Here is a 26,959-nt window from a genome sequence, read left to right as displayed (position 1 = left end):
CTTTGCTAGATAGTCAAAAAAGAATGTCTAGCAAAAATGCAGGGTGAGAGAACAGGGAGGCAAAGCGCATTTCTCCCATAACTCCTACTCTGCATAGGATGATCATAATCTTCTGCTCTGGGGCTTATGAGTCACCCACAGGCTTGTATCCACTGTCTATTTATTCTGCCTTTTCTCTATTTATTCTGCCTATGTTGTGTGTTATAGAAAATTTGTGAACCTGTGGTACAAATGTGAGGGCCCATTTTTTTGTATGACCAGAGGCCCTGATACTTCTGTAAGCATAATTTCAGGGTCACAGACTTCATAGCAAAAATTGCCAAAATAAAATGTCCACTGAGATATACTAAGACACAGTGTGGTGGAGGTGCCAAGCCTTTTGCTCATTTTATTCATTTTTTTCTCATTTCTTGATATAAGTACTGATGGCAAACCATTGACAGAATTCCATAAACATGTAAGGCCCAATTTTTCATTTGGGAATTACCAGTATAGAATGTTGAACAAAATTAATATACAGAGGAGACTGAGTTTGAAACCTCAGTGAAAGAGAGAGAGATGGCAGGGAGGGGATTGAACTTCAATATTCAGAATATGAATACACACACTCCTGAAAGAATGCAGCACCATGGGTTGTTCATGGATTGTTGTGCCATGCTGCAAAGGCATTAGACAAAAGCAGTTTTTTAAAAAGCCGCTCTACGTATTGATACTACTGTGCTGCAAAGGTATCTGGGAATCAGAAGGGAATCCCAGGGAGCAGGCAGAAGACAGAACAAACAAGCCACAAACTAAGAAAACAAGCCATGGTTTGTTTTTCTGTCAGAAGTAGGGCAACAATCATGGGTCAGCATTACTCCTGAACCAATTCAATCTATGAGATTTTTAAAGAATTTAAGAGCCACATACTTTTTCAAAAAGTGTAAATAAAAAGTAGTGATGTGAATAAACCAACAAAAAACTTAAGAAATATATTTAGATTTACTGAAGTGGTTCAGAATTTTCTATGGACAGGAACTCAGAAATTCTAGTGCCACTGACTAAAATTAGCATGAGGTTCCAGGGAAAAAAGGGTTCTCCCCTCCACTTCAGTTTTCATTTATATTTAGTGTTTATATTTTAGTGCAGAACTACTACTCTCTGTTTCTATCATTACCTAATACAAAGAAAAGCTAAGCAGTGTAAAAAATAAATCCACACATCTCATCTCTCATTTCCCACATATTTTTGCCACAAATGGACCAAATGAAGCAGCTGAGGTGTGGGCAGCAAAACACAAGACGGAGGCACCAGGACAAGGGCAACTGAACCTGAGCCAAGACAGAGTCCAAGTCAAATAGCAAGGCTCAATCGCATGTCCAGGTTGTAGTCACAGAGCAGGCCAGTTCAGGAACCAGAAATGCATACCAGGGCAGGGCAAGGAACAGGAAGACAAACAGAATTGCAGGTACTTTGAGGCAGGGTAACTAGGCAGGATACCCAGCAAGGCAAAATGCATGGCAAGGACAGACAAGGTAGCAGGAAAACCTGCATTGCTGACGCAACATGGCAAAGGAAGATTCACAGCAAGGGTCCAAATGCAGCAGGGTCAGGCAAGGTATAGGAGCCAAGCCACACCACAACTGGCAGGAAGACTTGCATTACTGAGGTGAGACAGGATCTGGGTGGGACACGGTGCAGGCACTACAGCAGACAGGAAGACCTGTGTTGCTGAAGTAAGTTCTGGAGGGAAGAACTTGCCAGGAGCTCCAGCAGGGCCTGGGACCAATCCTGCAAATACTGGTGGGTTTACCGGTTCTGGCCACCATTTAGAGCCCCAGGGAAGTCCAGATCCTGACACCAAAGATATTCCACATTTCAAAGCAGTGTCATCTTAGCTAATATTGCTATTCATGTCAAACAGACACTTAGCCTGAAGAGACAACCATCTGAACCCCGGTAAGCACATCTTTTGATCAACAGCCACAGCAGAGTACAAGGTCAAGGACAGTGAGTGGGGAGCACACTTTTTCTTAGCCAGAAGTACCATGAAGGCTCCTTCTATGCTGGTCTTTGTCTGTATCAGCTTTGGGGAAAGCAAGGGAGAAAACGGGCACAACGTTGCAAGGAAAGTGGAGCTCGAGTACACATTTCCACAGTTACCTGCCATCACATGTAACTGTATTAGCACAGAGGGGAAAATAGGGGCTGGGTCTGTCCCTCAATAACTGCGTGAGTGCATGATTGTGTGTGTGTGCGTGCATGTGTGTGCGCACGTGTGGAAGAAATACCTGGAATGTGTGAAGCCTTTCTTTATGACACTTGTACTTACTTGTGCACAAACCACCCCCAGAAAAAAAAAACACATCATGGGCAATGCAGTGGTATGGATTTGTGCCTGAAATGTGATGCAAGAGACATGACAGAGCATTCATACAGATGGTCTATCTCACCTGTTTCCTTGAATCCATCTACAAAGAGCCTCCCACAAGACTAAGCGCTATTGCTCATGTGTTCTGATGAGAATGCTAGTTGCCACAGAATAAATGTGGAACTGGAATCAATTTGTGTAGGCAAACGAAACTCCTACTACTGGCATGCCTCTTAGTCACCAGTGGTACATGTCCTCTAGCTGGGAAAACGCTAGACATTTTGTTCCTTTGCCATCTCTGATGATGTTACTTTTTTTTTAACTGTATATACTATGCAGGCTAGTGGCCAAGTGACAGTGAAATCTGCTGCCATATGGAAGCAGGAGGATGGAGACTTAAGCCATCTAAATTAGCAAACAGTGATCTGTTTCTCAGGGTTTATATGATGGTCTTTAGTAACCTTTTGGGCTCAAAAGAGCAAGGCCCACTTGTCCAAAAAGAGAACCACTAAACAGTGGGAGTTAAGAGACGATGGAAGAATAAACCATTATCATGCAACTAATAACTACAAAGCTTCCTCTGCAAAAAGAGTGCTCTTCTTTAACAACAACAACAACAACATAATTTGCTGTCAATCAGCCATGGCCAGTACAAAAATGAATGAATAAAACAGCTATAAAAATAAAAAGTTGGGATAAAATCTCCATGTCAAAATTAGACAGAGCATACTTTTTAACATGTTTTGAAAGTTCAACAGATTTTCTAACTGTGAAAAGTAAGGTCTAGAGTGCAGAAAAATGCAGACAGTCACAAAATATAGGTTACACTGATGTGAATTTAAAAGAATGGGGCCATACTCTGCTCTCGAATCCAGATATGCACAAAAAATGTGGACAGGGTTCCACAGAGGAATGTTTGTCTCTCCTAGAAACTTTTACCACTATGGAAAGAGATGTTGTGAACTCAGTCTCAGATAGAAAGCTCCAGAAAAACAAGGAAGGTGTATTTAGCTTGAAGGTGTATGTTGAGTCCACTGGTATCAATTAGGCTATAAATCTAAAATCACAGTGAATATGAAATCCTCATTATTGTACAAATACTAACAGAGTATCTTGATTCTCATTTCACAGTGACATTCATTGAAACCACGCTCTGTTATGCTGTAGTCAAATTTAATGAACTTGGAACTTTTCAAGAATACCAATTAACTCCAGGGTTGGGCTATTACCAGCCTTGCCAACACAGTCATCTATTGTTATTTGCTGTCTGATTTAGTAAGCTTTTCACTGCAGTGGCAAGACACATCTCTTTAACACAGCAAAGTAGAACACTTTCACTTGAAAGACTGAAAGCAAGCAAAATCCAAGTACTACTCGCACAGTAATAGCGACCCACAAATCTTATTCTTAATTTTACTGGAATATTTACACCATTCTAGGATTCTGGGCTGCTAGACATGGCACATATTAACCTAGCACAATATCTGCAAAACGGTTCTATACAAAGAGTACAATTTTTACTGTTTTTATAGCCATTTCCTTTTCAAGTCAAAGTCCAATCATTTAATAAAGGTAAAACCACTCTAAACACACATACTCACCATTCTGGTTGTGTTCAGTTGGTTCCAACACCTTCCTCATTGGAACGACGACTGCATCCCCCGGTATTCGGGGGCTTTCCACGTATTTGGGCTTCCTGATGGGACCTGCAACAGGAAACATTTTAGCTCACCTACTATTGCTCAGACAGGACACAAATTTCAGAAGACAGGTGGAGGAGGAGAACAACTCCAAAAGCAAAGCTAAGTGATGCAGACGCTACCCATGTTATAAGAAAGATAGTGAATTCTCTCGTACTTCCACTCTTGCAGTCTGTTGTCAGGGGGAAAAAGCAGCAGCAACAAGCTCTAGTCAGGCTCACTTTTTGGAATGTAAACTCTGCTGTGGAACAAAAGCAGTTTCCTTGCTGTGATGCTTCTGAAGCAGCCTCTAGCATATGTAAAGAGTGTGACTCTGACATGGTTGAAACACACACAGCCTCAGACTGAGCCTCTCTAGGCAGAACCTCTGTTTTCCACCTCAATTTGAAGATAACCCTGTTTACTAGTATAATCTTTGAAAGCCAGGAGGCAAGGATTACAAAGCAGACAGCTTGCAACATTTAACACTCCAAATATTCCCATCCAGCAGCTTTATATTACTGAGTACAGTATTTCTACCCAAGCAAATGACGCACAATGTTGATTGTAAGAGGGCGGTGGGGTGGGGAGGAGAAAGATCTGTTTGGCAGCTAGCTCTCAATATGTTCATTTAAAAAGAAAGGGAGACAACAATTTTAGTAAAATTAAACCAAAACATGCTTGGCATTTTAAAGCCATCTATTTAGTTTTCGGGTTGAGATGGAAAACAGTTTATCAACAGTTTATGTTCATCAAACTTAAGAAAATGAATTCACTACTTTCATTTCAGTATTTACATTATTAATGGCAGCACACTCTACTGAATGCAACAATTACAGGAAACATTAAATGCACAACAGAAATTCTGTTCACGAAAATAGTACCACAGTGGGAACAATACTGCCATCTAAGGGTTTTTTAGAGAAATGCTCCAAATAGTGAAGCAACTGCTTTAAAAATCTAACAGGCCTAACCTATGATCCTGGTGTTAATAAGTTAGAATTTTATTTAGCCTCTGTAGTAGAGAAGATCAAACGATGAAATAATACTATTACTAATAATATCCAAACCAATACCAATGAGTTGCACTCTCACATCCCCCCGCCAATTCACCCCAAGGAAAGATACCCAACATATTGTGTTTGCTAAGATTCCACCAGTTCATCACAGATCCTAGTCACAATTCCAGCTACTTATATTGCAGATACACACACCCAAGAGCAGCCACAATGCCTCCCCAGCACAGGGCTCTCTCTATTTCAGCAGTTAAGGGGTCACATGAAGAACCCACAGGTGAAGACTGCAAATTCTACTGTGATACCAGTACCGCATATGCATTAGCATCAGTGTGATGGAGCAAGCATTTTGCAATGGAGAAAGACAAGAAAACAGGCACACCACAAAAAGCAGCTTGTTTCTGAAAGCTACCAAAGAACACTGGTATTCCAGTGGAAAATGGCAATGCAATAGGAATAGGAAATGTGTGGGTCAGAATCTCATTCCTGGGAATGTAAAGACAGGCTGCAGTTTTTTGAATGGTTATCTGAGTGTTTACAGATAAGGACAATAAGAAGCTGTTTTCTGGTGACATCATATCAGTATTTAAGTTATGACTGCATGACCAAAAGAGCCCTTGCCTGGACATCCAAGCAGTAGTGATGAATTAAAGTTAATGCTACAGACCAAGTTGCAGCTTGGCAGTCATTTGAGACCCCTGTAGCAAATGAAATGGAGGTTGTGCATTCCTTTGCAATATGTACTCCCACATAGTTTACAGGCTAGAGACTGCCAGCTCATAGGCTAGTGGGATAGTCTGGACAATCCACCACAGTCTCTTAGAAACAGGAAGCTCTTTCCTTTGCCCCCCCCCATTACAAGAAAATAAACATGGAGACTGAGGGAAAGATTTAGTTCTGGGGTAGTAGAAAGCCAGGTCCCTCCTGGTGTCCAAAGTGTAAAACGTTTGTTCCATCTCTGAAAATGCCGCAGGAAAAAAAGACAGGCTTTTCCCCCTGATATCCTGTTTTAATGGAAGTCCGAAACAACCCTGGGCAGAAAAGCAATACTGGAACAAAGAGCCACCATATTCTTATGGAACACGACATATGCTGGGCCAATCTGGACACCACATATTTCAGTTGCCCTCCTAGCTGAGGTGACTGCTAGCAAGATTGCAGCTCTTCAAAAGAGGAGGTGGAGATCTGTCATTTCCAGTGGCTCAGATGTTTTCCCTACAAAGGTATGGAGAACAACCAACAGAATCCATTGAGGCACCAGCTTCTAGATCAATGGAGCGCATTGCTGACTCCATGAATAACTGGTTGGATAACTGGGTGAGGAAACAACTGAGGAACCATCTATAGGCTGGTGATAGGCCAAAATTACAGACTCACAATGAAGACACCTTTGACCCTTTTCAAACAAAAAGAAAGGGAAATTAAGAACATGCTCAACAGAGCAGTTGCAGGGTTTGATCTGTACAGCAGTTACAAAGTTCTAAAAAGAAGTCCACTTTTTTGCACAGGATATACTCATGGTTGGTTTTCTAACAGCAGTCAAAAGTTCACGTAACCCTGAGGGTAAAGCTATTTTCTCAGCTATAGGCAAATTCTGCAAATGATCATCTTGATTGTGGACAGGTCTGGATGTTGGATTTTGAGAGAGAAACTCTGCTCAGAATGGGAGGTCATTTGTCAAGTCCATTTGCCAAGTGGAAGAGCTGAGCAAGCCATTACTGTGCTCAGCCGCTACTGAAAAATTAAGATCCTGTTAGTCTGAAGCTTTGCTTCAATCTCATCTTCCAAGCCGTCATTTTTGCATTTGGTACTAAATCCATTGCTTCATTTGCTTTGGCATGAAAAAGGCCACCCCCATTAAAATGCAAAGGCAAATACATGACCAATCTTCCTGAGTTGGGTCTTGCAGATCTGAGCCAGGCTTTTCTACAAAGGGCAACACTATAACCATGACATTGCAACCAAGCCAATACACAGAGGCAGCAGGCTATAATCAAAAGTTCTCATACTGAAGATCAATACCCTAACCACACAGCTACAGCCAGACCAAAAAGAAAAAAGTACACAATGGGACTTTTGTAGCACCCTGCAGACCTAACCGATGAAATGCCCCTTCACTCCAAGCAATGTGCTCAAGAACTCAGGCATATAGATTAGTACTGAATAGGATGTATGGGAAACTATAGCTCAGTGGAATAATATACAACACATTCCAGGCTTGCAAGCTGGCTACAAGGCATCCAGAAGAAAAGTCTGGGAAGAAAAAGACATGTACATGCACTCATATGCAACTTGACACACAAAGAATGATAGGCTCATAGAAACCGTCTCACCCAAGTAACTGTATGACACATTCATGCTCTAACAAGATGCTTCCTTTCTTCCCAGGCCCTTCGTGCAGTTGCAGCTTTTAATTGCATGGACACAATAGGATTTAGAAACAATCCTTCCCCATTCAGCAGGCGTAACTAGTGCATATGATTGCTGTGTAAATAATTAAGACGCCCTGTTTTCCAGTAAACAGTAGCTATAAAAATTTCAGTTGTTCACATTTGAGGTACTATTCAGCAAATGGCGTATTACAAATTTGTGTGGAATTCTAAGACATTAGAGGTGTTATGCATGTGTGTCTGCATTAGCAGAGGAACATTAGATGAACTCTGCATAATGGCTACATGTGGATATTAAAATAAGGTCGAATTTGTAAGCCTTTAACCATGTTTTGCATGCAGTGGTGGAATTCATTCTTTCCTTCCTTCCTTCCTTCCTTCCTTCCTTCCTTCCTTCTGAAGTTTCTATGCCGCCCCATTCGCCTAAGCCTCAGGGCAGCTCACAACAATAAATAAATAAGCATTTCAGAACAGTTGTGTGAACATAAAGCCACCCTGGGTTAAAGACAGAGTAGAAAACATACTTTAACATAGTCTTGTCTTTTATTACAGTACCCTTGTCATGGCTCACTGATTGAAAGACTGACCACCCACCTTAACAGAATCACCCCTTTTCCTGTCACTTTCTCTGGAGCATCAAAGACTACCAATTGAAGAGCTAGCTGCCAACACAAAGGGAAACACTATGAGATATGATGCCTGCAGTATCTTGCATATGTTATTCAAGTAAGAGTCAGAGAAGCAGAAATGATAAACCTGTTCAAACAAAAGATGGGTGGTTTGTTTATTTATTTTGCATGATTTGTTAAACTGTCCAGCCAGAGAGGATCGTGCAGGTAAGATCATTTATACCAGCTTTCCTCAATCTACTCCCTCCAGATGTTTTGCATTACAACTCCAGTCAACCTTGACCACTAGTCACCCAGGCAGCAGCTAAGGGGTGTTGCAGTCCAAATATCAGGAGAACCCAGCTTTGGAAAGGCTGGTCTGTACAATTAGAATACTGACAGATAATCTTCATCAGGGCAACTTATTGATTTTAATCAATATTTTTGTACATCTTTATTAAAATATTTATATCCCATGTTTCCAGTTCACAGTGTGATGCCCAAAACAGTTTACACAATAATCTGGGAACAATTCATGTGAGCTAAACACTAGGAATCAAACTGAACAACACAGAAAATAACAAGAACTGTAATATTCTTCAGCCAAATTAAGGAATGAGTTAAATCATTAAGGCCCACATACTGAAAAGCTATTTTGGTCTGGTATCTAAAGGCCACCAAGGGAAAAGGCCATTCTGATTCTACAGGACAGGGAATCCAAAGGCTTGGCAAACAGATCCTTCAGGTAATTTGGTCCCAAACTGATCAAGTTTTAAAAGACTTTGAATTAGGATTAGAAATTACCTAGAAGCCAGTATGGGCAGAACAATGGAGAAATATGTTACACAAATCTGGCTCTGGTTATCACTTTCACTGCCACATTTTGTAACAGTTGAACTTTTCAAAGGTATGCTACAGTAATTCAACCTTGAAATAACTATGACATGCATGATTATAGCCAAGTGCCCCTTTTTCAGCAGCAGGCACAACTGGTCTACCAGACTAGGCTTGGCAATGGCACACCTAGCCACAGTTGTCACCTGGCCAACCAGAAGCAACACTGGATCCAGAAAAAGCATTCCTAAGATGTGGATTTCTTCAGAAGGGGTGCAACCCTGCCCCAGTGAGACTTCATCCTTATCTCATGATTAGTAGTCTTACTGACTTGCCTATGCTATGTCTCTCTGTTAGGAGACATCCTGTCCAACCATCCTGTGGTTAGGCCAGTGTGGTGTAGTGGTTAAGAGCACGGGACTGGAACTCAGTCGATCTGGGTTCTAGTCCCCGCTCAGCCAAGGAGCCCATTGGGTGACTTTGGGCCAGTCACAGACTCTCAGCCCAACCTACCGCACAGGGTGGTTGTTGTGGGGATAAGATGGAGGAGGAGAATGATGTAAGCTGCCTTGAGCCCTTTGTAGGAAAAAGGCAGGATATAAATCGATAAATATTTGTTGTTATTTGTTTTTCGGCGCCAGGCAAAGACCTTTTTATTTAAACGTCATTTTAATTGTTAACAATATTTGCTTATTTATCTGGCCAGGGTGACTTTTTATACTGTTATTTATTTTAATTTTATATTGTTATTTTTGTATTTTATTGTATTTTATTTCTGCTGTGAGCTGCCCCAAGGCTTCGGCAAGGGGCGGCATAGAAATGTTTAAATAAATAAATAAATAAATAAATAAATAAATAAATAAAATAAAACAAAACATTTGAACAGGAAGGAAGAGAAAGCTAAGATCTAGAATTTCATAAGCATACCTATGACACTGAACCCCAGCTCCCCATACTAATTTTCCCCAATGGTCTATTGTACAGTTGAACACTGTATCAATATAATCTAAACACCATTGTGTCAAGCAAAAATTAGAAAGCAGCACTCTAGGACAAATTAGATCTACATATACAAGAATCATTCTGGTCAGATGGTCCAGAATACCATTGTCAATTGTATTAAAGGCAGAGGTCCAGAAGAATAAAAAAATAATAACTGTCTCACTCATCTAGTTTTTATTTCAGTCTAGCCATACAAGGCTGAGAAAAACTGGAGGGATGGTGGAAGGAAGACTGGTGTATCTTTTCCTCATCAGTCTATGAGAAATGGTTTTCTAAGCTGTGGCTATGATGTTTCTCCTGCCAGCCAAATAACTGCTAAAGTAATGATGGGGGTAGTAAAAAGCCCTCACCTTTTCCTAATTATCCTTGAAAATTCCTAACCAACATTCAATATCCCATTCTAAAGGCATGGTGCTTAGACATGCGTAGCAACTTATAAGGTCCGCAGCTTGGGAGTGCTCCTCGACCCGGAGCTTTCACTCGAAGCTCAGGTAACAGCAGCGGCGAGGAGCGCTTTCCTCCAGCTTCAGCTGATCCATCAGCTGTGCCCCTATCTGGAGCACGACAGCCTCGCAACAGTGACTCATGCACTGGTGACTTCCCGCCTTGACTTCTGTAACGCGCTCTACGTGGGGCTACCCTTGAAGACGGTCCGGATACTTCAATTGGTTCAAAATAGAGCTGCCAGGCTGCTGACGGGAACTGGACGCTATGCTCACATGACTCCAGTTCTCTGGCAGCTTCATTGGCTTCCCATTGAAGTCCGGGCCCAATTCAAGGTGTTGGTGATGACCTATAAAGCCCTAAACGGCTTGGGTCCTGGTTACCTGAAGGAGCGCTTATGTCCATATATGCCCAGCCGCCCCTTGAGATCAGTGGGAGAGGCCCTCCTCCGGGAGCCCTCAGTGAAGGAAATTAGGAGGGTGGCTACTCGGAGGAGGGCTTTCTCAGCGGTGGCGCCTAAGTTATGGAATGCGCTCCCCAGAGAGGTCCACCTGGCGCCGTCGTTATTTGTTTTTCGGCGCCAGGCGAAGACCTTTTTATTTAAGCAGCATTTTAAATGTTAATATTATTGAATTTTATTCGGCCAGGGCGGCTTATTTTATTTTACTGTATATATTTTAATTGTTATTGTTTTAATGTATTTTGTATTTTATTTGATGTTGTAAGCCGCCCTGAGGCCTCGGCAAGGGGCGGCATAGAAATGTTTTAATAAAATAAATAAATAATAAAAACTCAAATACATATATTTCTGGGACAAGACTGACCATCTCCATCAATTTCAGTCTGCTTTGAACTACAGTTCAGCCAAAGTGCCCCCAACCTGGTGATTCCTTTTTCTTCTTCTGGTTCAATCTTTTTCTGCACAGAGGTGCATAGAGAAATGCACAGAGATGCTGTGGCACAAGTGGGCGGCATACAAATGTTTTAGATAAATAATCCTACTAGCAACTGCCACCCCCCCTTGGGAGGATGCTACATAATGACATATAAATGAAGCTATACCCTCTTTCAAGGTCATATTTAACAGCTGTATTTCCTCAACTGTCCTTGCCCTCAATCAACAATGGGCAAGGGACAAATCTAATCAGCCTTGCACTTAAAAAAGCTCTCTCCACATCCTCAGGCTGCAAAAGCTGAAAGCATCTGCAGAAAAAGACAAGTAGTTGGGAAGGCGTACAATGTGCTGTTTATGGAGGGTTTTGGGGGACAAGGCTCCTATATAATAAACAAACGCCAAGCAACATAAAAGCAACTAATACAAGCTTTACAAATCATCCAGAACTTCTTTTCCTGGTTAGATGAGCGTCCCTGGGGACATTTCTTTTCCACATTTATGGTGCTACCATGAATAGGGCCTTTGCCATGTGGTCACCTGCCACATCTTAGATATTGGGGCAATCAAATAACAGCCAGCTCTGAAGATCTGAATACACGTGCAGGCACATGCGGAAACAAGCAGCTTTTCGGGTATTCTGGTCCCAAGCTGAGCTACACTATAATAAAGGTCAAAATCAGCTCCACTAGAGGACTCTGTATAGATGCAATGGGAGCAGGACGTGGCATAATTTAAGCATCTCCTTGTTGAAACAGATGGCTCCCATGCCTACTGAAACTGCCAGAAGGTTTAAGTGCTTCTTTAGTAAGTATGGGTTACTTAAAAACTGCCACCACCACCTGACAATCAGTTTAAGGAAAGTGCTGAAGACCTGTAGTGTGTTCTTCCATTAACTTCCTCAAGAATATATAATTTTGCTACATCTTCTCCCCACTTCATCCCTATGAACATATACGTATGTTGGTAGAATGGACTATATAAGTTTTACTTTCCTTTTCTTCCTACTATTCTAGAATTCTATAATAAGTACTTAATATTTATAATTCTGCTCACAAATACACACATAAAACATAAAAGACAAGCTGGAATTAACCAAAGAGGATTTTAAAATTAAATAATCCATAATCCTCCTGTACTCTGAATTCATATTACACTGAACACTGTGTTCTTGCTTTTGTGTGTGTGTGTGTGTCTGTGTGTGTGTGTGCATGCACACACACAAATTTTTAATGCATGGAGGTTTTATCTTAGCAGTCTTCTGCATTGGAACATAAATGTCACCCCCAAAGCCTAAAACAAGAACAACTTTTACTCTGTAGATCAGCCTGGCAGTCTGTAAAGCTTTTATTAACAAGACCCATCTTCCTCTTCCTTATACCAAGTACTAACTAGTCTAAATGTGGCAACTATTTCCTATATCCTTATATTAAGAAGGAACATTTCACAAAAATGTCAAGGCAATACTGATAATTTCTGCTACCTATCTGCTTTGATCTATAATTTTAAGGAACTCTATAAAGCAGGTAAACTATTAATCTTTGTGAGCTTCACAATCTTCAAGGACATTTGTTCATGCAACAAAAGAGGGCAATTTTCCTTGATGTTTTGGCAGACAGCAGTCAGCAACAACCTCAAAAGCTCCTTTGCCTCATCCTACTACACAATCCTAGTTTGCAGGGCAAGTTAAGTGAAGAAGCAAGCAATGTCAAAGACTGTGCAAAGGCCTTGTCTTACCAGCATGCAGCAAAAACAATATGCCTGGCGCAGCCCCAAGTTGTACTCCTGGGACAATACTTGAAGATGTTTTGTATTCTGAAACATTTGAAAGTACTTTCACAACATCAAATGCCAAGAGAGGCACTTGTTTACTAAACTCTCAGTAGCAATGTTATCACTAGCATTGCTACTATTCGATCTTAGATTCAGGAGATCAGCAGCATGAGTTCACTGGAACAGCATTGTTTTAAACCCTGCTTTAGAAGTATTTTAGTTGCATTTCAAGAAAGAAAATACAAGCAGTCCCTGGGTTATGAACAAGTTCTATTCCTGAGAAAATGGAAATTCATCTTTAAGTTGCATTTGATGTAAGTCAGCTCACATATAGTTAGCCCTATACATTCACGGGGGTTAAGAACACAGGACCTCTGCGGAAGTGGAAAAACCATGAATATCTCCATTCCTCCCACCGTCCCAAACTCACCAGCACCTCCTCTTTGCAGCGAGAAATGCCAAAGAGATTTCCCTCTCTGGATGGGTGGAGCAGGAAGGCATGCTTTGGAGGACTCCTTTTCTACCCTGTCACATCTTTAATTATAATCATTTCTCCCAAAACTGGAGTGTTCCCACGACTACACAGGGAAGGGGGCCATTTCTCCCAAAAGGAACATAGAATATACTAAGGCAATTTCAGAAGCTTTCAAGATGTAGGGGGGTGGGGGGTGAGTGGGGATGAAAGAGAGTAAAAATGAGTTAACATCCATAATGGAGCTTGTATATCTAACTTCAGAGCAAGTCACACACACTATTTTCAGGCCTCAGCAAATATCAGATTCTAGGTACTCCAGATCTAGAACAAGAAGTTTAAAAAAGAAAGTGGCTGTAACTGGGTGGGAAGAAGGAGAGGGCTCTAAAAGGGGGAGGGTTTGCATATCTGACTAGCAATAAAGGAGCAAGAGGCCTACAGGCAGATGTGTTATTGAAGGCCAGGCAGGGATCTAGATCTGAGCAAGCAGGGTCTCAAGTAACTTGCATTACGCTCTAAAGCTGTTACTAGATTTTGAAGGGAGGAAGGGGACAGGGGACAAGATTCTAGAACCAACAGCCAGAAAATCACGTTTGCTCTACCAACTTAATATACTAAGAATAAGGAAAAGTTCATTTCTCTTCTGTCCTCTAGGGTTCTCTTGATATTAAATGTGCTGGGAAGACACAGAATATGAAAAATGGGCTTATATCTTGAACACAGTCATTCCCTGGCACAACTCTATCTCTTTCAGCTCTGGTACTGACAGCATGTTCCCCTCATATACGATGAGAAATACTGATGGAAATGTATCATCAGTTTCTCCAAGACAATAAAAGCGAGATGAGAAAATAATACTCACATTTCTTTCAGCATATTTAAATGATTTAAACCTTAGATTTACCCTTTGATTGTACAAACAAATTCAAGGATGAAAGTACTTCAAAGAGTGTTACTTTGGGATAATCAATAGATTAGGTCTTATTCACCAGCCTCCAGCTGGTTTATGCAACCACATCAAGGTTTCACCAGATAAACTTCTATGGGAGAAATGCACCTTATTTCTCAAATCAACAAAGCTGAAGCCAGCTGTGATCATTAATATCATGTATGCAAAATCACATCATTATATTCTTCCATATTAAATAACACCTACAATTATTAATGTAGATTACAATCACCACTTCAGCCAAAAATATACAGTTTCTGAGTACAATAGAAGGGTTAAAAAGATGTTATGCAGCAAGGAACCTGCATTATGAAATTTTTAAACATTTCTTTATTTTTCTTTATTTTTGCATTTCTATGCTGCCTCCTGCCCCAAATGGAGTCTTTGGGATTGGGGCTGGGACTAAAGCGAGTCTTTACTTGGCATGCTTACAAATTTTCACCTCGCTGGTATGAGGCAGAATTCAGTGGTATGCATGCAGTAAAACATCTGATGCACAGTTTATCCTGTTTACTTTGCATAGCTTATTTACAGTTTTAATTTCTGATATAAATGGAACTCAGCAAACCAATTCAATATTTCTCTATTTTACAGCTCCTAGGCAAATGAAATGCAAAGAAAAATGACAGAGATATGTCAAAGATTTTTTAATAAATCTAAAAAGAAAAGGTTTACACATAAATTTCCAGCAGAGGGTGCCACTTCGATACATAACTGAACATATATAAACCACATCCTTTCAAAAGACAATTGTTCTAGCTTCTTTACATCAAACAATGCTATAATTAGATACAGTAAACTAGAATAGTAAAGGGCAACCATTTTAATCAGGATTAGATTAATAAACGAGAGGTAGTAAAATGACAGTATCAAAATGAAAGGTAGTAATGCTGGCATTTGAAGTTGCATGGCTTCCCTTACAATATTTTTCACATTTGCAGGAACATGGGAAACTCAGTGTTGAGGTCACTTTTTCCTTAGCTGGTTTTTAAAACTAGTCACTCGCATTTCTCAAGAGTGTATATAGACACGTTACAGCAATGTAAAAAGAGTTGCATAAACTATACTCTCAGGGACTTCTCAAGAACCAAACCCAACTCTAAGCATGCTGCAAACCCTTACATATAAACATTTGAAAGGATTTCAGAACTGGAGAGTAGTTAAGAAACTTGAATATATGAAGGCTTGAATATACTAAAAATATTTAAGTGCCATTGCAGGAAGAAAGGTGAGGACCCCGAGGGTGTGGAATGGGCTTCCACGAGAGGTCGTTGAGGCCCCATCGGTGCGGGTGTTCAAGGATAGGCTGGACGTCCACATGGTGGGCATGTCGTGAGTGGAACCGGCTGGTGCCAGAGGTCAGACTAGATGGCCCGGGAGACCCCTTCTGACTCGCTCTGTTTCTGTGTTCCTATATTGATTGATTGATTCCAAAGCCAGTCAGTACTCCCTCCATCAACCTCAAAAGATAGCTCCTTGCACCCAGCTTGAGATATGCTATATCAGGATGAACAGGGAAAAGCCACAACAGATGGAAGAAGCTTTGACTAATTAAGTCATTTTGCCACAGAGTAATATTGTAATAGGTCATTACTGTATGAACTCTGGGCAGTCTTGAGCTTGCACACTCCCTTCTTACTCACAGTGTTAACTGTGTGCTCCAGTTTATCTACAAAGTGGACTAAGTTTCTGCTTCCCTAAAAAGTAATCTGATTAGTGACCCTGTCTTGTAGATGAACTGCCACACATCAGTTTACTGAAAGCAAGAATCAGATATCAGGAGTAGACACGTGAGAGGGGGAGAAAAGGAAGCATGCAGCATGGTTTGGCATTGTATTTTAATGTTCTACACACAGACACCACCACCGGAATGATGAGCCTTTCTGAATGCAAAGAAGTTGTGAAGTTAAGGGAGGAAATCATCTCTTGAGCCTCTTCAAGAGAAAATACAAAACTGAGCCACAATTATGCATTATTAACCCCCACTAATTTAAATGAGAGCCTTAAGCATATGCTTAACCTACTGGCTCCAACTGAAAGCAACAAGACTTAGAAACCCTTAATTTTGGTAGAATCATACCCTAAATTAAATTATTACATCTACTGATATACACATAAGTTACAGTCTATTGAAATTTTACAAACTTGGGCTACACATTTACCTGGGAATAACTCCCACAGAACACATTTATTCATTTTATTTATATAAACTTTTATATACCATCCTCCATAGTCAATTTGGCGCTCTGAACAGTTTACAAGAATTAAAATAATAATAATAAAGTAACAATACAATAATGATACAGTTCAATAACAATACATTTCAGCAGTCCCAAAGCTGAGCCAACCAACAAAAATAAGGAATAACTAAATAATAAACAAAGATATGAATATAATTTTTATAAAAATCTGTAATTTAACAATTAAAATACATTGGGGTTTACCTTTGGGTAAACACATGCAGGACTGAAGTATTCCTGAAGATATGTTAACAGCCCAATGGAAGATGCGGATGATATTTCAGCAAAGTATTGCATTTTATTGTTAGAACAGTCTTCAAAAGAATAGCTTCCCTGCTCATCCTGCCATCACTTGTTTCCAAACACTAAATTCAGATTTTGTCTAGAGAAGGAGAACATTCTGTACTTCACTGGGATTAAAAGCTTACTTTTAAAGAAAACTAGAAGCTTGCATTCTTTCTTAGCAGGCACCAGAATTTGCAAAGAAACTCATACAGACCAATATATGATTTAATTTTTTTAGAAATGTTTCCCAGGTTCTTGCTATCCAACCCTGCCATGTTCAAAGCAATGTAAGTATAACCTGCAGTTCCAAGGACTCTTGCTTCTAGAAATTACAGGGGTGGCTACTAGGAAACAGGCCTTCTTTGTGGCATTCCAATTATGGAATACACTGTCGAAAGACCTATTATCCTATTTTTCAAATGCCAACTTAAAATAATTTATTCTCTTTTGGATTGAATCTGCCTTCAATTTTGTCGCTAGTGGTTCTTTTTTACCAAGTTTATGTGCTTTTTAGATTGGTCATTAATTTATGTGGGTTTTATCTGACCATTTTTATTGTAAGCCAGCCTAAAGACTGCAGTAGAAAGGAGAGGCATTCATACTTAAAAATAACTTTAAATCATATCTAAACACATAGTTTAAAACTGCAGAGTCAGAAAACAGCATCCATTTATAAAGAGTTGCAGAAATTTATCAATTTATTTATTTTATTAAATACATAGACCACCCATAAGGTGGGTGCTTTTAGGACAGTTTATAAATATAAAACAATAAAACAACAACCAGATAAACTTCAGGTTATAGCGCAGCATAGAAGTAGATTGAAACAAATAAAATAAATACATACTATAGTGCAATCCAACTGGGTAAGCTTTCAACCTATTCTTGGGCCATCTAGCTGAGGTGCTTCGGACAGGGAGGGGTTGGAATGCTGTCAGGATATGCTGAATGATGTGGTCCCAGTCTCTGCACCTCCCTGCAGAACACCCGTTTGCTCTTTCTCCGAAGACAGTTTGCTGACTTGGAAAAGCAGCTGGTATGGCTCTTTAACTGCTAGCTACAATGTAGAGAAGGGTAATCTGGGTGCAGATCCCCAGAACTGAGGTCAGAGCACTGTCACTGAGCTCAGATCTGGAAACTAAGGATCCCATGGCCCCCTAGGCACTGTCACTCTGCCCAACAATAGACAGAACCATGAAAATAAAACATACTAAAACATTAACAGTGCAATCCTGCGCTTTTAATATGTTTACTCAGAGGTCAGTTCCATTACTGAAGATTATTCCCAGATAAGTGAGTATGGGTAAAGTGAGTTTCTAGCATTCAAAATGTTAAAAACTTTAATCAGCATTGTTACCCCTAATGATGTTTAATAATGCAAATTCAAAAAACTTTTGAGATAAAATCCCATAAGATTTTTCAACTCTTCAGGGACCATGAATATAGGTCCTCATAAAATTAAGTACCTACAGGATAACAGTCCCTAACTACTATTTCTACCAGGTAAGAAGCCTCAACAGGTCATTTTCATCGAAAACAAAAGGCAGACTGGAACAGAGAACTGTTCCTCTCTTTCTTTTTCATTTCTACACTGCTTCCCTTTTCACATCCGATATGAACTTTTTCCTCCTAACAGAGACAGTACAGCTTTTTTCACCCTAGCAGAACAGGGGCTACAACAGGACCCTCCTCCAGCCCTTTTCATTTTGAATTCCATCCTCTGTGACAATCTTCTCATTTTACTTGGGTCTGCAAATCTATTTCAACCCTTAGGGCTATATCCAAACTGACATTACCTCTAATGTAAGTTATGTTGCACTGGTATAAGTCAGCTCTAGTGCAATGCATGTTGTTTTCCTGATGTGAAAGGTTTCCTGGGGAAACCCTTTGCATCCACTAATGCTGTGGGCATTTCCCTATGGGTCTCGTGCACCAATGCAACATAATTTATATTAATGGGAGTGTCAACCTGGATACTGCCCCCGTTTCAAACACTAATCAAGTTAAAAGCCCTGTTTAATTTTTTCTGAGTCCTGAAGAGTTAAAATGAGGTAATTCAGAATACCATACACAGAAAGTTGCATCTTATCCAAATTTAATACAAGATTTTAAAAAGACTTGTAAAAATACCAACACTTATGCCATAAAATTAAGAGAAATAAAGATACAGTATTGCTGTTTTAATGTAATAAAAAGGTGTTTTTAATAATAAAACAAACTTGCACTGGAGCAAAATGATATAAATTCAAATTGATTATACTACCTGTTTGGCACACACATCATAAAAACAGTTAATACGACTTGGTTTGTCAATGCTGGGAACTTATGGTGCTGGGATCTGATTTCATCACAGCTATGAATTTTTGTTGACAAGACTGTCAATTCAAGAGCAAACTTATTCTGAACAGTTTTCACCTTTGCTAGAACAGACCACTGTTATGCATTAAGAACCATGTAACTTAAATTTAATACTTTGCATTCAAATAGCATTGTAAATGTATGTGTTATGTTAACAAATACTGCAGAGTGAAATTCATTACCCTTCACCAACTTCTGGCCAGGGTGACTTCTTTTCTTTTCTTTTCTAACTTCTTCATATTGTTTATATTTTTTATTTATTTTATATTATTAATTTTAATTTTATATTGTTATTTTTGTATTGTATTGTATTTTATTGTGTTGTAAGCCGCCCCGAAGCTTCGGCAAGGGGCGGCATAGAAATGTTCTAATAATAATAACTAAGTATAAGAATCTAAGAACCAGCCTTCCTACTTCCCTATTCTTTAATTCATTATGATCTTGCTTCTTTTCCCTGCTCCCTCTTGGACTTTTTACTCTTTTTCATTTCCCCACTGCTCTCTCCTTCTCTGTTCACTCTATCAGCCTTGCCTTCTCCCAATCCTCACCCTGCAACACATCAGTTTCATCTGATCACAAGCTTCCAACCATCTCTACATTGAGATAACTTGTTTTATTTTCATTTTATTGCAACAGCAACAGCCTATCAAAATTTTTTTGCTGAAGAAAATATGTGAACAGTAACATAGATCTGAACAAATATTACTACTCCTTGTTGATCCTGCAGGCAACAGGTGAATTATTGGATCTGTTAATTTATTGCCAATCACTTAGCTTCACTCATTCCTCTCCTTACCCACACTGTTTTCCTTGCCCACCATCCCTACTCTAAAATATATGGAAGCACCAAGGCAAAATAATGTTTTATATCTAAAAGGTCAGCTGATAGTGTTCATTAATTTGTAAAATAAACTGGAAACCAATCAAACCTTGGAAAACTTGCAATAAAGACAAGGAAATATTAAATTCTGTAAAATAATAAACATTTGCTTACTGTACCATCTTTGCATATTTCTCTCTAGTTTTACATGAGGCATTGGCTACTCTTATACATGGACAAATGAAATTCACAGCAAAAGATCACTGGGAATAACCAAAACTGTTTTGTATCTTTACAGATAACAAGCACTTGGCAAACTTCAAGGGATGTTTGGGCTGCAGGCCTGATGAAGTCAAAGTGATGTTAGTGAATTGGAATGAGTTCAGTATGCTGATAAAAGGATGCCAGTAGCCACACCTTATTTAGTAAGATATGTACACAGACATTAACTTGTTGCTACAAACAAAAGCTTTCAGAAGGTGTTATCACCAAAGGAATAACTTTCCCCCTTTCCATATCATATCATATTCTGTTCAGCTTGGGAAAAAAGATAAATCATATCATTTCCAGAATGAAAAGAGCATCTAGAAGCCATCTGAAAGTAAAACTGCAAAGCATTCAGTATTGTCGTTTAGTGGAGTTTCCATGATATACAAGCTTAGAGGGACACACAAAATACAGTCTGAATAGCCCACAATTAGTAATTAGTTTCCCACAATTAGTAATGTTCTCTCTACTTTTGCACATATTCCACACAGAGAAACAAATACAATAATGTTCTCCAACCAAAGCAGATGGGGGTGAGGGTGGGTGGGAGTATTCAAGCAATTTCTGAGACGCTTAAGACAGTCTCTCCACATGCTGTTCTACTAAAATCCGGAGTAAGCTGTTTCATTAGTAATGCAAGTTCAGTATAACAGAATCAGAGTGACATCAACTGAACCACATTGATATAATCTGGTTTTTAGAATGAAGAGTTTGGGTTAATAAAAGGACCACCATTTGGAAATTATTTAGTTAACTTCATAGTATTCTACTGCCAAAATTTAGAGGATATTTTTTAATTTACCTGGAGATTTTTTGCTTGCTCTTGATTGCATCAAATAGGCATGACGAGGCAGTAAAGGTGAGGATGGCAAAGACATGGAAACTCCTTTGGCCAGGTTCATTCTGTAGACATCCTCAGGTATAGGCTGGATACCACTGGGGAAATCTGCACTGTGGCCAGATGTAGCAATTATCTGTAGTGCATTTTCTGAGCATGAGTCACCTATAAGAAAGGGTGGGGGGATTAAGTTACACAGTTATATAGCAAACTAACAGAAATATTAAACATAATTCCTACCAGCTTGATCAAAGCTGTATGAAAATTCCCTGTAAGGAAAACAAATTCCCTTACATCAAGTCTTGCTATCAGATAGCAGACTAGTTTTAGTGGCATTACACATTTGTTGCAGAAAAGAAACAAACCAAAATGGGAACAATGGATGAATAGAACAAACTGTTATCTAATATAAGAAGTATAAAAGGGATCGTTTTTAGATTGTGCTACATTAAAATTATGTTGCTATGTTAGTTTTAAGATGTTCAAGTCTTTGCTTGTAACAACACCTGATAAGTTCACAGATTTATATTAATATATCTGAAAAAGCAGCACTTCCCAGCATTTCCATGCTAGGAAATGGAATACAATGCTCAAAAGTAAAATAAAAATAATGAATGACCCTTTTCTCTTGTCTTTCACACTTACAAAAGCCAAATGTTACATTCATTTTCCTTAACCCATTTGGTTGCAACTAAACCAGCTAAAAGAATTCATTTAGTGAAAGTAGAAACAAAAGATAATGGTATGTTAAAGAAACTCAACAGATAAAGAGAACTCCAATGGTCTTTACTAGTTTACACAGGATTGGGCCAAAGTCTACTCATGAATCAAAATTCAGTGTGCAAAAATACGTATGCGAGCCAACACACATCAGCACTGCTAGAAGTGGGGTGGGATTTCTAAAAGGACAGGAAACATATCTGAGTTTGACCTAATAGGCCCATTTCTTTTTTCTCCCACCTCAGGCTCTGTATTCACAACATTAACTTACCTTGATATTAACAGGACTGTTTTTCAACCAAAGAAACTAGAAAATGGTACATGGCATAATTTAAATGTTTAAATTGCCACCCTTACCATTTTCTAGTTTCTTTGGTTGAAAAACAGTCCTGTTAATATCAAGGTAAGTTAATGTTGTGAATACAGAGCCTGAGGTGGGAGAAAAAAGAAATGGGCCTATTAGGTCAAACTCAGATATGTTTCCTGTCCTTTTAGAAATCCCACCCCACTTCTAGCAGTGCTGATGTGTGTTGGCTCGCATACGTATTTTTGCACACTGAATTTTGATTCATGAGTAGACTTTGGCCCAATCCTGTGTAAACTAGTAAAGACCATTGGAGTTCTCTTTATCTGTTGAGTTTCTTTAACATACCATTATCTTTTGTTTCTACTTTCACTAAATGAATTCTTTTAGCTGGTTTAGTTGCAACCAAATGGGTTAAGGAAAATGAATGTAACATTTGGCTTTTGTAAGTGTGAAAGACAAGAGAAAAGGGTCATTCATTATTTTTATTTTACTTTTGAGCATTGTATTCCATTTCCTAGCATGGAAATGCTGGGAAGTGCTGCTTTTTCAGATATATTAATATAAATCTGTGAACTTATCAGGTGTTGTTACAAGCAAAGACTTGAACATCTTAAAACTAACATAGCAACATAATTTTAATGTAGCACAATCTAAAAACGATCCCTTTTATACTTCTTATATTAGATAACAGTTTGTTCTATTCATCCATTGTTCCCATTTTGGTTTGTTTCTTTTCTGCAACAAATGTGTAATGCCACTAAAACTAGTCTGCTATCTGATAGCAAGACTTGATGTAAGGGAATTTGTTTTCCTTACAGGGAATTTTCATACAGCTTTGATCAAGCTGGTAGGAATTATGTTTAATATTTCTGTTAGTTTGCTATATAACTGTGTAACTTAATCCCCCCACCCTTTCTTATAGGTGACTCATGCTCAGAAAATGCACTACAGATAATTGCTACATCTGGCCACAGTGCAGATTTCCCCAGTGGTATCCAGCCTATACCTGAGGATGTCTACAGAATGAACCTGGCCAAAGGAGTTTCCATGTCTTTGCCATCCTCACCTTTACTGCCTCGTCATGCCTATTTGATGCAATCAAGAGCAAGCAAAAAATCTCCAGGTAAATTAAAAAATATCCTCTAAATTTTGGCAGTAGAATACTATGAAGTTAACTAAATAATTTCCAAATGGTGGTCCTTTTATTAACCCAAACTCTTCATTCTAAAAACCAGATTATATCAATGTGGTTCAGTTGATGTCACTCTGATTCTGTTATACTGAACTTGCATTACTAATGAAACAGCTTACTCCGGATTTTAGTAGAACAGCATGTGGAGAGACTGTCTTAAGCGTCTCAGAAATTGCTTGAATACTCCCACCCACCCTCACCCCCATCTGCTTTGGTTGGAGAACATTATTGTATTTGTTTCTCTGTGTGGAATATGTGCAAAAGTAGAGAGAACATTACTAATTGTGGGAAACTAATTACTAATTGTGGGCTATTCAGACTGTATTTTGTGTGTCCCTCTAAGCTTGTATATCATGGAAACTCCACTAAACGACAATACTGAATGCTTTGCAGTTTTACTTTCAGATGGCTTCTAGATGCTCTTTTCATTCTGGAAATGATATGATTTATCTTTTTTCCCAAGCTGAACAGAATATGATATGATATGGAAAGGGGGAAAGTTATTCCTTTGGTGATAACACCTTCTGAAAGCTTTTGTTTGTAGCAACAAGTTAATGTCTGTGTACATATCTTACTAAATAAGGTGTGGCTACTGGCATCCTTTTATCAGCATACTGAACTCATTCCAATTCACTAACATCACTTTGACTTCATCAGGCCTGCAGCCCAAACATCCCTTGAAGTTTGCCAAGTGCTTGTTATCTGTAAAGATACAAAACAGTTTTGGTTATTCCCAGTGATCTTTTGCTGTGAATTTCATTTGTCCATGTATAAGAGTAGCCAATGCCTCATGTAAAACTAGAGAGAAATATGCAAAGATGGTACAGTAAGCAAATGTTTATTATTTTACAGAATTTAATATTTCCTTGTCTTTATTGCAAGTTTTCCAAGGTTTGATTGGTTTCCAGTTTATTTTACAAATTAATGAACACTATCAGCTGACCTTTTAGATATAAAACATTATTTTGCCTTGGTGCTTCCATATATTTTAGAGTAGGGATGGTGGGCAAGGAAAACAGTGTGGGTAAGGAGAGGAATGAGTGAAGCTAAGTGATTGGCAATAAATTAACAGATCCAATAATTCACCTGTTGCCTGCAGGATCAACAAGGAGTAGTAATATTTGTTCAGATCTATGTTACTGTTCACATATTTTCTTCAGCAAAAAAATTTTGATAGGCTGTTGCTGTTGCAATAAAATGAAAATAAAACAAGTTATCTCAATGTAGAGATGGTTGGAAGCTTGTGATCAGATGAAACTGATGTGTTGCAGGGTGAGGATTGGGAGAAGGCAAGGCTGATAGAGTGAACAGAGAAGGAGAGAGCAGTGGGGAAATGAAAAAGAGTAAAAAGTCCAAGAGGGAGCAGGGAAAAGAAGCAAGATCATAATGAATTAAAGAATAGGGAAGTAGGAAGGCTGGTTCTTAGATTCTTATACTTAGTTATTATTATTAGAACATTTCTATGCCGCCCCTTGCCGAAGCTTCGGGGCGGCTTACAACACAATAAAATACAATACAATACAAAAATAACAATATAAAATTAAAATTAATAATATAAAATAAATAAAAAATATAAACAATATGAAGAAGTTAGAAAAGAAAAGAAAAGAAGTCACCCTGGCCAGAAGTTGGTGAAGGGTAATGAATTTCACTCTGCAGTATTTGTTAACATAACACATACATTTACAATGCTATTTGAATGCAAAGTATTAAATTTAAGTTACATGGTTCTTAATGCATAACAGTGGTCTGTTCTAGCAAAGGTGAAAACTGTTCAGAATAAGTTTGCTCTTGAATTGACAGTCTTGTCAACAAAAATTCATAGCTGTGATGAAATCAGATCCCAGCACCATAAGTTCCCAGCATTGACAAACCAAGTCGTATTAACTGTTTTTATGATGTGTGTGCCAAACAGGTAGTATAATCAATTTGAATTTATATCATTTTGCTCCAGTGCAAGTTTGTTTTATTATTAAAAACACCTTTTTATTACATTAAAACAGCAATACTGTATCTTTATTTCTCTTAATTTTATGGCATAAGTGTTGGTATTTTTACAAGTCTTTTTAAAATCTTGTATTAAATTTGGATAAGATGCAACTTTCTGTGTATGGTATTCTGAATTACCTCATTTTAACTCTTCAGGACTCAGAAAAAATTAAACAGGGCTTTTAACTTGATTAGTGTTTGAAACGGGGGCAGTATCCAGGTTGACACTCCCATTAATATAAATTATGTTGCATTGGTGCACGAGACCCATAGGGAAATGCCCACAGCATTAGTGGATGCAAAGGGTTTCCCCAGGAAACCTTTCACATCAGGAAAACAACATGCATTGCACTAGAGCTGACTTATACCAGTGCAACATAACTTACATTAGAGGTAATGTCAGTTTGGATATAGCCCTAAGGGTTGAAATAGATTTGCAGACCCAAGTAAAATGAGAAGATTGTCACAGAGGATGGAATTCAAAATGAAAAGGGCTGGAGGAGGGTCCTGTTGTAGCCCCTGTTCTGCTAGGGTGAAAAAAGCTGTACTGTCTCTGTTAGGAGGAAAAAGTTCATATCGGATGTGAAAAGGGAAGCAGTGTAGAAATGAAAAAGAAAGAGAGGAACAGTTCTCTGTTCCAGTCTGCCTTTTGTTTTCGATGAAAATGACCTGTTGAGGCTTCTTACCTGGTAGAAATAGTAGTTAGGGACTGTTATCCTGTAGGTACTTAATTTTATGAGGACCTATATTCATGGTCCCTGAAGAGTTGAAAAATCTTATGGGATTTTATCTCAAAAGTTTTTTGAATTTGCATTATTAAACATCATTAGGGGTAACAATGCTGATTAAAGTTTTTAACATTTTGAATGCTAGAAACTCACTTTACCCATACTCACTTATCTGGGAATAATCTTCAGTAATGGAACTGACCTCTGAGTAAACATATTAAAAGCGCAGGATTGCACTGTTAATGTTTTAGTATGTTTTATTTTCATGGTTCTGTCTATTGTTGGGCAGAGTGACAGTGCCTAGGGGGCCATGGGATCCTTAGTTTCCAGATCTGAGCTCAGTGACAGTGCTCTGACCTCAGTTCTGGGGATCTGCACCCAGATTACCCTTCTCTACATTGTAGCTAGCAGTTAAAGAGCCATACCAGCTGCTTTTCCAAGTCAGCAAACTGTCTTCGGAGAAAGAGCAAACGGGTGTTCTGCAGGGAGGTGCAGAGACTGGGACCACATCATTCAGCATATCCTGACAGCATTCCAACCCCTCCCTGTCCGAAGCACCTCAGCTAGATGGCCCAAGAATAGGTTGAAAGCTTACCCAGTTGGATTGCACTATAGTATGTATTTATTTTATTTGTTTCAATCTACTTCTATGCTGCGCTATAACCTGAAGTTTATCTGGTTGTTGTTTTATTGTTTTATATTTATAAACTGTCCTAAAAGCACCCACCTTATGGGTGGTCTATGTATTTAATAAAATAAATAAATTGATAAATTTCTGCAACTCTTTATAAATGGATGCTGTTTTC

The 26,959-nt window shown here is 38.9% G+C and overlaps 2 protein-coding genes across 3 annotated transcripts in view; one reads left to right on the top strand and one right to left on the bottom strand.

Annotated features, from left to right (window-relative positions):
• The window catches only part of LOC123021689 (protein TANC1-like), a 64,236-nt gene extending 59,851 nt beyond the window's left edge, over positions 1–4,385 (bottom strand). For both annotated transcript variants that reach the window (XM_044426703.1, XM_044426704.1), the window contains exons 1-2: positions 4,208–4,385; positions 3,952–4,056 (exon numbers count right to left, since the gene is read on the bottom strand). In XM_044426703.1, the coding sequence (XP_044282638.1) occupies positions 3,952–4,056; positions 4,208–4,370 (268 nt within the window). In that variant the 5' untranslated portion in view covers positions 4,371–4,385. The remainder of the gene's footprint in view (positions 1–3,951; positions 4,057–4,207) is intronic.
• A 17,486-nt stretch (positions 4,386–21,871) lies between these two features.
• Positions 21,872–26,959, top strand: part of LOC123021692 (protein TANC1-like) — an 82,528-nt gene continuing 77,440 nt past the window's right edge. The window contains exons 1-2 of the mRNA XM_044426710.1: positions 21,872–21,959; positions 23,167–23,367. Of these exons, the coding sequence (XP_044282645.1) occupies positions 21,872–21,959; positions 23,167–23,367 (289 nt within the window). The remainder of the gene's footprint in view (positions 21,960–23,166; positions 23,368–26,959) is intronic.

Source organism: Varanus komodoensis, unplaced genomic scaffold (assembly GCF_004798865.1).
Source record: "Varanus komodoensis strain SLA01 unplaced genomic scaffold, ASM479886v1 scaffold171, whole genome shotgun sequence".
Taxonomy (NCBI): Eukaryota; Metazoa; Chordata; class Lepidosauria; order Squamata; family Varanidae; genus Varanus; species Varanus komodoensis.
Note: the sequence above shows the minus strand (reverse complement) of the source record. Positions and strands in the feature narration are given on the sequence as shown.